This window comes from Phaethon lepturus, unplaced genomic scaffold (genome assembly GCF_000687285.1).
Source record: "Phaethon lepturus isolate BGI_N335 unplaced genomic scaffold, ASM68728v1 scaffold7511, whole genome shotgun sequence".
NCBI classification, from domain to species: Eukaryota; Metazoa; Chordata; class Aves; order Phaethontiformes; family Phaethontidae; genus Phaethon; species Phaethon lepturus.
The window spans coordinates 2066-16998 of NW_010516893.1; the positions used below are offsets into that span (position 1 = coordinate 2066).

Consider the following 14933-nt stretch of genomic DNA (forward strand, 5'->3'; position numbering starts at 1 on the left):
GCCAGCTCCATGAAGGCTTCTAGTAGGTTACACCGATGTATTCCTGAAATTCTTTGTGCTTGGCAGTTGCAGATGCCCGCTTTGCCTTTGAATCAGCTCGTCCTGGCATATGAACTGGCATGGACATAGCCACCTAACTGCCTAACGTGACCTCAAGCTTCCTGAAAAACTTGTAGAAAAACTTCTGTCTGATCTGCTTTCTTCCCAAGGTAGTTGTGTGCCCGTGTCTCTGAAGCATGCTAATAATGATCTCAGCCTGGGAATTTCACAGCGGTAGGCATCGCTGCTGTTCCAGAGCCAGCTAAGGCACTGTAGCTTCACGTAAGTGGTAGTAGCTGTCGTCGTTAAAAAGTTTCACATTGGACTTTGGCATTTGAGATGTGTCTGTTGTAACAGACAGGTTTGGTGGCCAGTAATCATCCAAGATCTTGTTTCTGTCAGCAATCTTCTATGCAAGAAGCTCCCAAACCACTTGTGTTACCAGCATAATCATTCGCCTCCTTGCTTCATCTGCCAAAGGGAAAAGGGGCTGAGTTGGCCACGCTCTCGCTGAAGTGGCTATGCTGCCAGCTGGGTGTCTCGGGGCTGACGGGAAGAAAGTGCACTCTACATCTTACCACCACTCCAAAAAAAGCAAAGGATGGTACCAAGCCTGGCAGCAGTAGCTGCCCTACTCAGTTCCCTGTTGCCAGCCTCCTGGGGTGCAGAGAAGTGGGGTGCTCGCCAGGAGCACGTGGGAGTGCAGATTGCATTGGGCAGAGGTGTTAACACTGCAGTGCAGCTGGGGTAGAAGAGTTCACCCCAGCTTCAGAGGAGGTAGCTTGAGATCTCAAAACAAGACCCCAAATGACTACCAAGTGAGGCCTTTTACCTGCCATACTTGCTTACCAAAGTATACGGCTACTTTTTTACATGGCAGTCGTCTTCACTTGTTTCTAAGCAATTCACTGCAGCTCCCTGGGTGATGTCCGTCACGGGCTGTGTCATTTATCCATCATTTCCACAGGTATCAAGAGCCTGCTTTGCACCTTGGCTCATGACAGAGCTGTGATTGCATCTGTACCTCCAGTTTGGGGAGGTGCAAGTGTTGTCCCACTCGGGCACGAGAAGGTCTGGCTCTGCCTTCCCAATCACTGCTGCGTTTCCCAGACCACCAGCCTCAGGCAGCGAGCAGGGCTGGGGCCCCGGGGAGGTACCTGTGCACGTGTGCCACTTGAGGGGGCCTCGGTGGCTCTGCTTAGTGGGTGCTACTGATGGCTACTGCCTGGCGTTTCCCCTCCCCAGGTCTGGGATCCTCTGACTCCGTGGGGGTGTCACAAATCCCAGCAGAGGTGTGAGCAGGGTGGAGGGAGGGTTGTGTGGCTGTGTGTCGGCCGTGCCCTGGGTGTAGGAGGTGCAGGTAGGATACAGAAAGGGGTGGTGAACGTGTGTGTGGTGTTAAAGCCAGCTCAGGAGGCTTTCTGACCTGCTGGCTAGGCACCCTTGGAGAGCACAGTGCAGGATTGCAGAGCAGTGGTGGGCGTAGGAGAGGGCTTTACCCAGCCAGGCTTCCCTGCTTCGTCCTCTCGAAGACACTGTCTCCCAGGAGCACCTCAGTCTAGACACCTTATGGCAGCCCTGCGCTGAGGGAATTTGCTAACTCATAGCTGTCCAGGCCTGGCTCCTGCGGCAGTCTCAGCGCTTCGGGATGCAGCTGCGCCCTGCCATGCATCCTTTGTGCAGGATCCCATCTGATCCTTTGTGCAGGATCGATAGAGATTATTGCTCTACAACATCCCCTCTGCCCTGCCTGTCCAATATGTACGCGTTGCTTCAATGTTTTGTTTCTCGTTTTCCCCTCATTAGCTGGAGAAGATGCAGAGCTCTGCGCAAGCCTGTCTCGGAGAGAAGGAGAGGATGCCTGGTGCATGCTGAAAGCGATGGTGCCTTTCCCGGCCTCCTCAGAGCCGTGATGATGTTCGTTGGCCGCTTGTCGTGTGGCGGAGGTAGTTCAGCATGAATAGAGCAAGCAGAACTCGTGTCACAGCAGCAGCCATGCTGAATGTGATAAGTGCAAGGGAGACCGCAGCTTGAAGAGAGATGTCTGTCTTTGCCAGTGCCGTTTGCGGAGGGCAGATAAGCTTCCTGGAAGCTCAGGCTTTCTGGAGAACGTGCAGAGGGATCAAGCCTGACTGTAGGGTCTGTTCAGTGCTTGGCTCATGGTGTCGTTGGTGGCACTGTGATATGTTTGTAATGTAAACAGCTGGGGTGAACAGAGCTTCAGAAAGGATCCGCACAGCTATCGCTGCTGATCAAATTAATCCCTAGAGGGCTGCTGATAAGCAACCTAACACGGTCAATGCAGGGATGCTCCATTCCAGGGAAATAACAACAAGTTAAAGCTTCTCATCAAGCCTCTGTTTTCTTTTCTTGGTAGTTTCTCTTTTTCCATGCAGTAAAGTAACTTGGTTCAAATACCCTCAGAATGGCAGCACCGTGTGACATGTGTGTATTTTAGTGGGGGGAATCAGGGCCCGGGTTGCAGCCCCTGCTTTTCATGGGCAGTGCTTGGATAGGTAAGGCTCCTGGGACCCAAGAGAGCACAAGAGCAGGGCTGGCAAATTGGCTTTCTCAGGGTCTGGTTAGGCAGCCTGTGTTTGCACAGATGATGCAATGGGTCACGGCTGCATTTCGTTCTCTGGAATGAAGTGTATTTATTGTGCAAGCTCATTTAAGGAAAAAGCTGTCTTTATTAGTTGGTCTGTGGAAAGCAGTCAGCATTTCTGTGACCTGTTCTTCTGTAGCTAAGGAAGAACAGGCTTAAGCAAGTGCTCACCAAAGGTATGTTGCATAATCAGTGACATGTAATTTATTTTTCTGTAGGAGCTTAAATACATTAGACATCAGCTGTCAGTCTGTACACAGGCGCAACATGAAATATGCTGCTTTAATTTACTTAATTTTAACCAAAAATAAGTTGAAGAACACTTTATCTTTTCCTTATACTCTAATAAAAAGTGAACAGTATGTCCTGTACGCGCTCTGCATGAATCGGGCCATTTCCTTGCTGCTGTCTGACAGCTCAGTAAGTATGAATGCAAATTTTGATCTCCTTCACCTTTCCACTTTGAATCACCATGTGGAAAAGAGACGTGGATTCCGCCCCTCTTTAGAGTCATGGAAATGAGCTGTTAAGAAATGGGGAAAGAGAACTGTATCCTGGCAATTTCTGAATGAGCAGCTTGAGAATTGACGTAATTGCAAGGCACCAGGAGAGGGCCGACAGAAAGGAGGAGTCAAGTTAGAAAATGAGTAAAAAACAAGAGTGTGTTTAGGAAATTCTTATTCCTTTCCATTTTGGCCAGATGATGTTTTGCCATTGCCAGGTTCAACTTCCTTCAAAGCAGATAACTAATTTATGCTGGAAAGGCCAATTAAAACAATTGATTACCAGTAGTGTGCAGCCATCTTATAAGATAATTTCTGGCTCTCCAATGCAGCAGGTAATCTAATAAACAGAACATGGAAGTTTCATCACATGGAAATAAATATGAAAGACAGTTTTGTCTGCAGATAGCATGTGTGAAAGAAGCAGAGATAACAGCGCTGAAATTAGTTCAGAGACCTGCTTAATTTAATATAATGCCTTTTCTCCTGATATCTCCAACGAACTGGGAAATCAACATACCCTGCTCTTAATACTTTGTATTTTGCCCCCGTGTGGTGCAAACAGCCTGGCTTTCCTGGTGTTTGGGTCATGGAAGCAAGGACATCCCCTAGGAGACCATGGCCCCTTTGGACTTGCACCTGTGTCTGGAGACACTCTCCCTAAATTTGTCAATATCTGCTGAAAAAACCCACCTCCTTACAGATGCTGATGTTTTGAAGGGACAACACAATATCTTCTCCTCTCTACGGGTTGTCACTCTTTCCAGGAGCTGAACTGGAGGGAGAGGAAAACCTTGGAGATCCCGTCCAGGCACCGGCAGCAGCAGGAGAGGGAATCTGGCCCCAACTGTCCCTCAGGTAGCAGGATGGAAGGGTCTCTCCTCGCTCCCCTGGCATGGTGCTTGGACCCTTGACCAGGACTGGCAGTCCATTCTGTCTGAGCTGGGGGCTGCCGTGCTGCTCTTCCCTGTGCTTGATGCCCCTGACAGCAGGGTTTGTGCCCATCCTGGTACCCAGCTGGGCGTTCTGGCTGCAGCTCCCGTTACTGCAAGTGTGGGACGAGTAAAGTGCTGGTCCCCCTCACCCTCTGTGTGCCTGGAGGTAGGACTTGTCTCGTCTGGGGAGGTGGCACAGCTACTTCATCTGCGCCCCGGAAGGCTAGAGTCAGAAATGTTTAGATTTAATTCAATTTGCACATTTTTTCCCGCCTCTGCCATGAGCCACATCCTATACAAGAATCTCTCCGCTGTCTGTTCTGTGCAGCTGTAAAAAGAAAAAAAAAACTGGACTCAGTTAGCTGAGCAGGGCGTTGGGGAAACGCCACGGGAGAGGAGGTATTTCCTGTTGTAGGCTTTATATGCCACTTGGAGCATGGCAGTGCTTAAAAAGATCATGCGAGCCTGTGGCCCTTTGGCACCCATCCATACTTACGTGTTGGGAAGATCTTGATGCTGGAAACAGTGTTTGGTGTGTGCAGCAAGAACTCTTGACTGCTCTCGGAGACCTTAATTTTTCAAGTCATTTGGCAATGTGTGCCTGGATCCTAGGTCTGTGTATTTGAAATGAGAAGGTTTTTTTTTCCTGGAAGCCTCGAAGCAGTGACGTGGGGCAGGGGCTGGTGTTTGAAGAGAGTTTGGTGCTGCTGGTCTCGGTTGCTGCAGTCTGGTGCAGAATCTAGCTTTTCAGAGCGTTTAGGACTTTTGTTTTGCTAAAAAACCCCCAAACATTGGGAAGAAAAGATCTTTGTCTTTCAACTGTGAGCAAAGAAAGCTCGTAGTATATGTCCGAGAGCCACCAGAAATCCCCTAGCAACCAGGCTTAATGATCCTGATATTTCATTGCAGGATCATAGGAAATCAGAAACTCGTACAAAAGCACTGCTGTTATTCAAAATGCAAAGTTGCTGCTGGAGGCTTCTTTATAAAGAGGCCCAGAATGGGCAAACCCTATTCCTCTTGGTATTTATAGCTTGCCTTTTAGCCTGTGCACACATAGTCCTTGTGCTGTGAAACAACTGAGACCGGCTGAAAACTGGGTCCCGAGGTCAGAGTCTGAAACGGAGACTGGGGAGGTTTAGCTTGAGGCTACTGTGTTTGGAAAGTTGCAGCCTGAGCCAATGAACCGGGAAATTTTTGTAGGACTGTGGGGGAACTTTCCATCGCATGCTCCCTTCCTTGCCGGCGAGGAGATTTCACGTGGCTGTAGGTGAGCTGACTGGCATGATTAATCACCTTCAGCATCTGTTTCCTGTGCTGGGAAGTTTGGAGACAACGAAAGGAAAATTACAGGAGCTGGCCTGCTCTTTGCAAAGCCCAGGGCTGCAGTGTTTGTGGATGATGGGTCTTAAAACGCATCCGTCTCCCATATTGCGGCAGGTACACCAAGCAGCCGAAACGGACCGTGAGGCCGTTAAAAGCTGTAATCGTCTTGGCTGCGGTGGCCTGGAGGATCACGCCGGGGATACGTATCTGTCTGGCAGGCTGCATTGCTGAGCGTGGATGCAGTGGCCGAACGCTGCGTCCCTGCCCGTCCCCTCCAATCGTCACTTCTCCCCTGTCCCGGCGGGGAGGTGAGACCCTTTTGTAAGGCTGTATGAACGCTACGCAGCCTGGGCCGCGCTCGCCTCTGCGCCGGGGAGCAGCTCCGCAGGGAGCCTTGCCATTTCGAAGTGGGAAAGTGAGCAGTGCCTGTGCTTTGCGTGTGCTTTCCACTTGGGAGTGAAGAAGTGGCTTTTATCAGGATGGGCATGTGTCTTCGTGGCCTGGTTGCTGCTGGGGCTGTCTCTGGGGAGGCTGTCGATGAGGTTGATGGCAGAAGCAGCAGATTACACTTCGAGCACTAGTGCAGACTGCAGATGGAGCAGGACTCTGCTGTTGCTACAGAAACAGCCGTCGCACAGGATGCACAAAGGCAGCGTCCTTTGATAGAGACATGAAGTACTTAAGACACCTCAGCTTGACTGCTGCATCCATTTTTTGAGACAGCCTTTGGGAAGGACCTGGTGGGGAGAGCAGTCAGATGGCTACACGATGTGGTAGCGAGGGGTGATCTGGGGGCTTGGACGTTGCTTTTCTAGTAGAGAAAAAGCTAAGGGAGGTGTTATGGCAGTCTTTGTGTATGTAAGAAGCTGTTGCAGGCAAGAAGAGAGTGATCTGTTCTCCGTTTCAACTCTTGTACAACAAAAAGTAATGGGTGTGTTTCGTCAAGGGAGATTCCAGCAGGGAACTCTGTGCCTGCGGGGAGCATGCGGACAGATGGCCCCAAAGTGGCGTGGAGTCTCCATTGAGATGGTCAACAGACATCTGCTCTGAACGATGCTGTTTTGGGATGGATATTTGGGCTAGCTGGCCTGCTACTGTCCTGCCCAGCCCTGCTGTCTGTGATTCTGCACTTCGCAGAAGAAGGAACCTGGCAGCTCTTGTTTTACTTGTTTACGCAGGTAGTTTTGCAGAGAAGACTTATGAGTGGAGCTCAGAAGAGGAGGAGTCCGTGAGGAAAGCAGGACCAGTGCAAGTCCTCATTGTCAAAGATGACCATTCCTTTGAACTGGATGAAGCTGCATTGAACCGCATTCTCCTCTCGGAAGCTGTCAGAGATAAAGAGGTCGTGGCTGTGTCCGTTGCTGGAGCTTTTAGAAAAGGAAAATCATTCCTGATGGACTTCATGCTGCGGTACATGTACAATAAGGTATGGCTCCAGCTCAGGTGGCTCTTCCCAGGGGTATGGTGCTGCTGCTCATTGCTCCCATGTACTGCCCAGGGATGAGCTGGACAGGACACTGGCTTGGTGCTCTAAGGAATGCTCAAGCCTCTCATTAGCAGGAGCTTCACAAAATAAAATAGAGCAGATCTTTCCACAGCCCTGTGCACCAGTGAGTCTCTAGTGGACTCTTGATTTTGGAGCAGAGATGTTCACATTTGCTGCCCTGTAGGAAACCCCTCTTACAGGGCCTGCCCCCTTCCAGCACTGGGGTGGAGGCAGCACAGAGGAAAAGTGCAAAACCAAAGTGAGATGAGAACTCTAGCAGCTTCTTCTGTTCCTACTTACAGGAAGCAGTGGACTGGGTTGGAGATTACAATGAGCCTCTGACTGGTTTCTCCTGGAGGGGAGGCTCTGAGCGGGAGACGACCGGCATTCAGATATGGAGCGAGGTTTTCCTGGTGGACAAGCCTGATGGTAAAAAGGTATGTGCTTCTCTTTTGCATAGTTGTCTCTTGCTGGTCAGCTCATTTTTCTCATCCAGCTTTGGTAAGATTCTCCTGCCTTGTCTTATGTGCCTTAAATGCCTGTGCAAGTTTAGAGAAGGTCTTCAAATAGCATATCCCTAATTTAGCATGAATGGGTTTAATGCAGTGAGTTGATATGATGTCTAGGTGTCCGTCGAACTCTGGGCATCCCCGAGTTTATTTCTCTGCTATTCCCAGGGATCTTGAATCTGAGGACCTTGCAAACTACTCCCCTTTCCTAGAGCAGTAACTGTAAAATGGAGTGTCTTCATTTAGGGTGGTCAAACAAAATGCAAACTGGATTTTGGGGCATCCTGCAAATTCAACTTATAGGCAGGAATTTCTGTATTTATCTACTCTTCAACGAAGAGCCCAACACCAAAGTGACACTGAATTATTCATGGTGTAATTTCTAATACTGGCTGAATGTGTTTTGGGTTAAGGAGGTGTGATACGCTGCCTTGTTTGGCTTCTGTGACATGAAGCTAATGCAGACTCCGGAAAAGACCCATCTGCACTGACGACGAGTATTTCAGGAGCAAAGCAGCTCCCTCCTCTGCGTTGCATAGCATTCATTTTGCTGCCTGCTGGGGTCATCACGCCGTCAAGAGGGACTGGGTCTGCTCTTTTCCTTTGTCCTCCACCAATTATAGGTCTGAGGCAGAAGCGGTGAGATTCCCAGCACAACGATGCAGCTGATATTCACTCCCTCACCCCTTTGGCATGTGAGAGTGATTTTGCTGAACGGGTGCATCCAAGCTGACGTGGAGCTCTCTGCCTCTCAGGTTGCAGTGTTGCTGATGGACACGCAGGGGACCTTTGACAGCCAGTCCACCCTGCGGGATTCGGCCACCGTGTTTGCCCTTAGCACAATGATCAGCTCGATACAGGTAAGAAGGGGGATGTCTCCAGGAGTCAGTTCCTAGAAGGTGGTGGCAAAAACCCAGTAGCTTGGCACCAGCCTAACTCAGCAGCTAGCCAGGGCCTTTGGTGGAAGAGACAAAGGCCATCATCTTGGCTGCACTGAGTGCAGGATTCATACACGACTCCATTGTTGCAGGGAACAGTCTCATCTCCTCATCTCACCCCACAAGCAGGGCCAGCAGCAGATGCACCCCTTTGCCTCCAGCTACCAAAGAGGACCTTAGTATGGAGAACTGGGTGTGCTTTCGACTCTGCTGCTGGAGAAACCTCTAGGCTGGAGGTGTTCACGCACCAGTCACTGCATAGCCTGTTAGGGCTTCCCTTCCTACCTGCCGGCCTTTGCTCTTGGAGGACAGCATGAAAGGGGTGGAAACTGTGTCTTGGTACAGAGCTCAGCACATCATAAAAATGGAGGAGAAGAAGGAACATTATTTGGACCTGACAGGCTTCCAGGCTGGCGCATGACAGCCCCTGGTGCTCCCATGCTGGAGTGTTTTGCTGCACAGGGAGCGGCAGTGCCTGTCTGCCTGACAGTGTGAGTCTGTCCAGCTGTACAGCTGTGCTTGGGGCCTCTCTTGTACCAGCACCATGGGCCAGCTGGGACTTCGGCTGTGTCCCCATGGTCATGTTGTAGGCTTTAACCACACTGGCCCACATGTTGGCCCGAAGGACAGGCCATTCTGAGTGCTCTGAAGTTTTTGTTTTTAAATGCAGGTTTATAACTTGTCCCAGAATGTGCAGGAGGATGATCTGCAGCACTTGCAGGTAAGACCCTTGTCCCTGCTGCTCTGTAGCACTGGGGTGCCTGTATTACACTCTGCGCTCTGGGAAGGCATTTTTACATTTGGAGCCACAAAAGGGTTTTTCAGTTTCCCAGCTCTCATATCGGTTCATGGGCATGGGGGAACAGCCCCTTGGGTTGAAACCTGTCTTGCCTACGCTCTCATAGCGTGGCTTCTTGGGGGCCTGGATCCTTTGGCAGGGCAGTCAGTGGGACACTTGCCCAGAGGGACCGTTCCTGTCTCTGGGACGTGTGCCTTCCTCAAGGCTGATCACCTGTGGAGCTGGAAATGGCCCACAGCTGTGCTTCGTGCTGCAGTGGGTGTCTGGAGGGCACAGAGAGGCTGAAGGAACCAAGGCTGTTAAGTCGAGACAAAAGTGGCCGAGAGGGGAGGCGGTGATGGTCTTCAGCTGTGTATGAGGTTGCTACAAAGTCGGGAGCTGTATCTCTTATGTCCACAGTGCACGGGACAAGTTGTCATGGGTGGTGCTGCAGCGAGAGAGAGTTAAGTTGACTTCATAATGGTGAGGTTAGAGGAGCATCAAACAGACTGCGTAGGGTAGAGACCATCACAGACCATCTCGGTGTGGAGCACCCATCACAAATCTTCCAAGAACAGTTTGGATACAGCTCATGTTGGCCTGTGTGTCTTTCCATGGGATTATACTGGGGTTCCTTGAGGAGCAAGTCCTGTCAGAGGCCAGGACTGACCCATGGGGCTGGAAACATGCAATGACTTGCAGCAAGGGGCTAAAGTGGCTGGTAATAGGGAGGGATCCAGGGTAGTTAACCATATATTGGCTGTACTCCTGCTGCTGCAAGCATCCGTCCGCTGCTCCATGAGTAGGGGCAGTAAAAGTGCTCGTTTGACTTAGGTGATGGGGAAGCTGAAGGTAGAAGTTGCACTGTTCATGCTGTAGGACGGGATCTTTGGGTTGTTAGGAGAAGCCCAAAGAAATTTTTATAAGCCTGGATATAGACATCCGGTACTGGCTCAGTGCAAGTGACCCCTAAGGGTAATTACCAGCCCTGACTGTTGGACATAAGCAGCTAATAGGATTTTTGTGGCACGTGTGTCCTGCCCGTTTCCTGGTGTTACCTCTAGCTTTCTCTTCTGTTTAGGTGGTTGATTGTTTGGTTAGGTAGGTCTTTCCAGGAGCTTAAGAAAAAGGAAAGAAAAGCAAAAGTCCAGCTGGAAAAATCAGCATTTGAAGAGTTTGATATAATTTCACTCAGTAAATATTTTTTAAAATAACGCCTTTTTAACATTGAACTTATCCAAGGCAACTCTGATTTTTCAGTTCGGATTTTAAGCCCTTATTGTTTAACATGTTGACCCATTTATAGGCATCTGTGAAATACATTATTGTGCCTTCAGTTAGAAATTACAGTCCAGAGAGACTGGAGAGCCTTCAAATCTGGCTGGTAGGCTGATCTTGCAGTCTTTGCACAGTGGGGGTTTGCAGGGAAAGTACTTATTTCTGAATTAATTTCCGCTTCTTTTGGAGTGTTTAAAGAAAGCGGGGCTCCAGCAAGTCCCCTGTAGCATGTGAAGTTTCTGGTTGGTATGAAAGCAACAGCAAGCAGCTGATTTGAGCCATTCTTCACAGATTTGGCAGCCAAAAATACCAGGCTGATATCTTTTCACGTGAGGGCTCACCACGGTGATTGTAACAGCTCCATGTGCCTCTCAGATGTGAACTGAAAGCAACAGCCAGCCAGTTTCTGCCCCAGCTCTGCAAATGGTGCTGTTAGCCCCGAGTCAACAACCGTCCCTTGCTGCTGTGCCGGTGACCCACAGCCGTCTGTGTGTCCGTGCAGACTGGGAAGCTAACAGTCCTGTTGTTCTTTGCTTCTCTTTCCAGCTTTTCACTGAGTACGGCCGGCTGGCCATGGAGGAGACGTTCCTGAAACCTTTCCAGGTGAGTCCGAGGGTCCTGGCCAGGGCATGTCCCCTCTACCAGAGGTGGCTTGGCCCCAAGCCGGTTGGCTTCACCACGAGGTGTCACTGCAGTTTGCAGGACGGGGAGGAGGTGGAGGTGCCTGGGGAGTGGCTCAGCTGTGAAGGAAAGGCTTTGCGCTTCCTTGCCCCCGAAGAGGCTTCCAAATACATCCAACATCCCTCTTTCTTTCCTCTCTGAACCCTTGGCATCCTGAGAGCTCTGCCCTGTCCTGCCAGATGTCCTGCCAGGCTTGGAAAGCAGTCAGGCTTTGCAGCAGGTTTGTCATGCCGTCTTTCCTGGGGATCCTGCCCAGCCTTCGCTCTGAGAGGTTTGAACCCGCCTGCCCTGGGAATCCCTGCTCCTGGCGAAATGAAAGGACGGGGATTAGATCAGAGCTCTCGCAAGTGACAGCAGAGCTGTGGGAAGGCTCAGTTTAAGTGGGGTTTTAACTTCAAATAAGGGACATCTGTTCACCCTGCTGCTTCCCAACCTGTGAAAAGCTGGCATTCAAAAAAGGGAGAGTGTCGGGCAGACAAGAGCTTGCTTTGGACACCAGAGCGTGAGCAGCTGGGAGGATGGTGGGCTGTGACAGCCCCTTCCAGTAGGAAAGTGAGTATGAACAAAAAGAGACAAAGCAGAAGGTGGGGGGGCAGAAGGAACCCATGACATGGCTGTGGCAGCTCACTGAAGCTCCAGTCCTTTAACAGATCAGGTAGTGATTTCATATGGCTTTTGATCACGGCCACAACCGAATCCTGTGCACCTGGGAGGCTGGGAAGGTGGTTGAAGAGGTTTCAAAGCTCTCGGGGGGGCTGTGGGACCAGGTGTAAGGCAGGGAGCGGGGCTAAGGCGATGGGAGGGAGTGATGCTGTGAGGTCCTTACGCCGCTTGTGGAGCTGTCAGGCTCCTTGCATGATCAGGGTGGTAAACAGAAGGAAAACACCTTCTGTGGGGCTTTAGCCTTATCCTGTACAAGTTGTTCCGTTAATCAGACGCTCTTTGGCCGTCCCAATGGCTTGGTGCAGCTTCCAGCTGGCATCCACCATAGGTTAGGTGGTAGCTGGATGGGAGTTTGTGAGCTTCCCAAAGTGGAAAACAGAAGAGAGCAAAACATGCTGTAAAAACACAAATAGTAATTGGGAATGGGTTACAGTTATTTTACTTTTGCCTTCCAACATAAAAAGAGAATTGCTGTTCTCACCACCATCCTGGAAGGCCTCAGGGGTTTATAGGGTGTCTGTGGTCAGGAAGTGGAAATAAAATTAAAAGGTTAAAAAATACAACAAATGGACAAATTGAGATTTTGTGGAGCTTTGAGGGTATATTGGATGCTGGCATGCGTGAATGACTAATAATGTGAAAACTACTAGTAAAAATATATGACTTATAGTAGCAAGAGCTAGGAGAAAATTGTAACATGGTACAGAAAAAAGCCAGACATTAAATAAATACTCCTGTTCCTTATTTAAAAGCTATTGGGGTAATGTAGCCAAATATTTCAGTGAAAGTGAAATACTTGTTATTCCCACCAGTAAAAAGGAGGCTATAAGGGGAAGCTTTTAAATATGCTTAAGTCATTAGGACTGGATAATAGGCTCTGATTTTACCAAAGACCGTAATTGCTGTCAAGTCACACAGTTTTGTGGATAGCAAGACTTGCAAACAATCCCATTATCAATTTTTAAAAGACCACGAGTTCGGCTGACAGAGGTAACTATCACCATGGTGTGTTGCCTTCTGGAAGCCTTATCTCCCTACGATGCTGATTAAAAGCAAGTGAACAACATACCAAGTCAGCATTGTCTGGTTTAATCCATTGTAAATGGATTAAAAACTCATTAACTGATAGATGACAGAGCACGCTGATCTAATTTCAATAGGGAATCATCATCTTTCAGAAGTGTTTCCTTGGGGGCCCCCCCAGGGCCTCTGTGATTCACTGGCATCTTCATTAATGGTCTGGGGAAAAATATCAAACGACTGGTGGTGACCCTTGGGGACGTGATAAAATTTGGTAGAAGGATCGATGGTGACGTGGCCAGGTAAGCAATGGGGAGCTCCTGTCCACATGGCAAAGTGGGCTTGTGCCCGCAAAGCACGTTTCTAAAGACAGCCAAGCGTTGTAATTAGAAAGCAGGAGAAGGGCGATGGTAAATAAACTCCTTTTCTGGTGGGGAGACGAGGCAGCGTGCAGCTCAGTGTCTGCAGCTGAGACTGGACAAAGTCAGAATAGCAACGAGGAGGACGCTGTTAATGAGGGGGCAATTTAATGGTTAGGGTGGCTTAACGAGAGATGCGGGGTCTTCTCTGGTAGCTGCAGGCATCGAGTGGAGACAGCTCGCTCTGCAGCAGAGAGTCTACAGCTTGAGGTTCTTGGGTGAGGTTCCAGGCCTGTAAGTCAAACAAGCTGAACCTCTTTTGTCCTTAAAATTCACAAATCTCTAACGGAGGCTTTGGAAAACAGGTCCTATAGGAAAATGCTGCCAAGCAGGATGTGCAGAGAAAGTGTCGATAGCGAGGCAGTTGCATTGATCCTGCTGGAAGGGAAGTAATACTTGGCAGTGGAAAATTAACATTTCCCCCCGGCACCCTCCTCTCGGCAGCCTGTCCTCGCACTTGCGCTGAAGCGTAACCGCCTGCGCCGCCGCACGCGCCCTCGCCGGACGCCGCTCCTGGTCGTGATGCCTTAGCAGAGGCTGCGCGCCGTGCCTGGCAGTTTGCTGGGCTGGAGGGGCTGAGGGTGGCTCCGAGGCATGGTAAAGACGGCACGGCTGGAACACTTCTGCTTAAGAAAAAAAGAGAATCATTCCGGAGTCAAACAGTGCAGGGCATGCGTAATGTGTTTGTGGAAGAGTCCTAAACATGGACATGTCTCCTAAGTATCTCATGGTCTTAGAAAGAACAGCGTGTCCTGAAACGGCTAACTGGGTGCAGTTGCTGTGGCTTGTCATGAAGTTAGGAATGGCCAACTCACTCTTCTTTTTTTTTTTTCTCCTTTTCTTGATGTTTTATGGAAGAGAAATAAGGAGAGGAAATATTTTCCCTGCCTCCATTAAATCTTTGTTCTAAACATAGACAATTTTTAGGGAAATTCCAACGAAATGGATTCCACTTGCTGACCTGCTTATTCATGTGCATGAAAGAAACCCTGGCAAGCCCTGCCAGCCCCTCCTGGGCTTCGGCGTTCAGGGTTTCCCCCTCCAAACTGGGTATTCATTACACAGGACGTAGGTCCTTTGCATATGAGACACTGGAGACAGGATTTTTTTCTGAAAACGTTTTTATTTTTAAAGATTAAAAGTTGACTGTACTGGTACTTACTTATTTATTGCATAGGAACTTCGAGTGCCTCAATAAAGATTACAAAAGCCAGTGATTTCTTATTCACCCTCGTTATCCTGCATCTGCTTCTCATTAAAAGTCTGTCTGGAAGGCTGCCCAGTGAAAAAGGCTGAAAAAATGAGCCTGTAAAATTCCCATAGGATGGAGCTAAATGCGGCTGGAATTAGGGAGCTCGTTGCCTTTTGTCCTGGTTAGCAAAAATCCCTTTCTTGCTTTGCAGTTTAAATGATTGATGCTATTCTTCAAGCTAGGGAATCAAACTGCCACCCAGCAGACCCATACAGCAGTCCTGGGTTTGCTCCCTCCTTCCCCTTACGAGGGGACAGCCACACGTGCAGCAAGTCTGCGCGGTCTCAGCGCCACGCGGGGGCGGCCCTGCACAGAGGGGGATTTCCACCAGTAAAGGCACAAGGTGCTGCTGGAGCTGGGCACAGACTCGGGGCCGGACCTTGCGGCACGAGGGTGGGGGCGAGGGTGCCGAGGGGTCCTGCCCCCGCTGCGGGCTCCGACGGCTGAGCGCCATCGGCTGCTGTGAGCGGTGGCAGTGGGGAAGGAGGCCCTGAGCTCCCT

The 14933-nt window shown here is 49.9% G+C and overlaps 1 protein-coding gene across 1 annotated transcript in view; it reads left to right on the plus strand.

Annotated features, from left to right (window-relative positions):
• Positions 1-3914: 3914 nt before the first annotated feature.
• The window catches only part of ATL1 (atlastin GTPase 1), a gene marked incomplete at its 5' end in the record, with an annotated part of 22502 nt that continues 11483 nt past the window's right edge, over positions 3915-14933 (plus strand). The window contains 6 exons of the mRNA XM_010296207.1: positions 3915-4005; positions 6587-6834; positions 7197-7331; positions 8159-8263; positions 9012-9062; positions 10944-11000. Of these exons, the coding sequence (XP_010294509.1) occupies positions 3915-4005; positions 6587-6834; positions 7197-7331; positions 8159-8263; positions 9012-9062; positions 10944-11000 (687 nt within the window). The remainder of the gene's footprint in view (positions 4006-6586; positions 6835-7196; positions 7332-8158; positions 8264-9011; positions 9063-10943; positions 11001-14933) is intronic.